Here is a 1,903-nt window from a genome sequence, read left to right on the forward strand (position 1 = left end):
GGAAGTCTATTTTGATACGATGGACTGTTTTTGCACAAAATTGGACAGTTTATGTTGAAATGTTCATAAAAAGGACACACTGAACTCATCTCGGAATACTTGTGGGATGTCGCAGAAGTTTGTGGCAGTTTTTTTGTATTTGCTGTAAAATTTGCGATAAATTTATCGCAATCTTAGGCTAAGAAGTCATCGCAGTACAATCTTCAGACAAAAATAGAATTAACCATTTTAACATGAAACAAACGATATAATTGAAATGATGCGATTCAGAAAATTATATTAGACATCACTATTCCTTAAAGAAAATTTACATTTATCAGTACACTTTGCGTAATATAGTAATTGTATGCTTTCTTTATAATTGGTAGAATTAATATCAACGTTTGTAAATTGTTACATAATATTTGATGGTTGCCAAATTACTAGAATAAGTAAATAACGAAACCTTGTCGTTAACTGCTTTAAAATACAATAAAATACAGATACTATATCCAAAAGCAAAATAAATTAAACAACAGAACATTGAGCAGTTAGAAACTATTATTCACATCTTCTAACATAAAGAAAAAAAGGTCAATGCCTTACAAATTCAGTCGAAATGTGATTCTCAGTAATAAATTAACTCCGTCATATAAAGAATCTATCCTCCGGCAATTGATCTAACTTCTAGAGTCGTTACTTTCACTAAAGCTTTCACTTGAATCATGCCTGCTTACCGATGACTTCGGTTTATACTCAGTTATAACTACCGTGACCGAATTTACCGTAACTTCTCGCGTCTGTCCACTAGACCGGTCGATGTTTTTCAATCGGGCAGGATATTTGGATCGTTTGTTTTTATTACGTGATGTTTTACTGCCTGGAGATTTCGAGTTTTGTGATGGAGTACCTGAAGCGCCCGGGAAGGCCTGTGTCGCTGCCTGTTGTGCCACAAGCGCCGAGTTAAGGCGAGGCTTGCGGGTCGATGTGCCTGGAACCGAGTAAACTGAAATTAATTAGAATGCATTCTCTTTTATATGGCAATTCGAAAATAAATACATATAATTCGGGTAGAGTATGAATGGAATGGAATATCAGTTTCATTACACGTACTTTCAAGGCCTTACAAAAACATTTGTTTATTTTATCCTGAACGAAAAAACTCGATAGCAACGAATTCAACAAAATAGAAGCTTAAGGTTCCGAAACTGATATTCTAATCATTCATAATAAAGAAGGAATACCATCTACCTTTCCGTACGTCGCACATTAAGCACTTGAATGCTTCCGCCGTGTTTCTATATGTACATACACTGCAATCCCAAAAATTCTCCTCCACAACTTTTGATTGACGTTTTGCGCGGCGTATGGGAGATTTATTTTTTTCCATTGCGTACATAAACCATTCAATTATACGAATAACCACTTCGCATCTAAATAGAATACACAAAACGATACATTTTTAGCAGTAATGCGAGCAATACGATTCGAATTTTCACTACTATTCGGTGATGGCTGCAACAAATGTCATTTTCACTCCTCCTTTATCTCTGAATGATCAGCCAGAAAGCTCACATTTGTGCTCTTTATTTTTGATGCTTGAGGGTAGCTTAATGAGCTTTACAGACTAAATTGAAATAGTATGTGTTTGATTTAACATATTTGGTACATTCCTCACAACGGTACAGTGTATGGGAAATAGAAGGTGGGAAGATTTTAAGCATGTTATGTTACTTTTCTTATAATTATCCACTACATAGGAACGTGTAAAAGTTGTTATAAAATGTAAAAATAATCGAATAAAAATAAGAAAAATAAATAATCGAATAACGAACTACATTTTATCAAAAAATAACTCTAGCGTTCAAAATCTTAATGGCCCAACTGACATTCTGACAAGAACTGAAATTTCTTTATTATTGAG

The 1,903-nt window shown here is 34.1% G+C and overlaps 1 protein-coding gene across 3 annotated transcripts; it reads right to left on the reverse strand.

Moving 5' to 3' along the window:
* Positions 1-248: 248 nt before the first annotated feature.
* LOC129776599 (YY1-associated factor 2) lies at positions 249-1,541 on the reverse strand. Of its 3 annotated transcripts, XR_008743124.1 has the most exons (3): positions 1,482-1,535; positions 1,231-1,412; positions 827-985 (listed from the first exon to the last, which is right to left on the reverse strand). XR_008743124.1 is itself a non-coding variant. In XM_055782333.1 (2 exons), exons 1-2 carry the CDS (start codon positions 1,376-1,378, stop codon positions 660-662), a joined length of 459 nt encoding a protein of 152 aa, XP_055638308.1. In that variant the 5' UTR covers positions 1,379-1,541; the 3' UTR covers positions 249-659. The 3 variants fall into 3 exon arrangements, 2 of the variants coding, with proteins under 2 accessions (XP_055638308.1, XP_055638307.1); XM_055782333.1 differs by having other exon boundaries at positions 249-970; positions 1,231-1,541; XM_055782332.1 differs by having other exon boundaries at positions 249-985; positions 1,231-1,541.
* Positions 1,542-1,903: the final 362 nt, after the last annotated feature.

The sequence above is a fragment of the Toxorhynchites rutilus genome, chromosome 3 (assembly GCF_029784135.1).
Source record: "Toxorhynchites rutilus septentrionalis strain SRP chromosome 3, ASM2978413v1, whole genome shotgun sequence".
Lineage (NCBI taxonomy): Eukaryota > Metazoa > Arthropoda > Insecta > Diptera > Culicidae > Toxorhynchites > Toxorhynchites rutilus.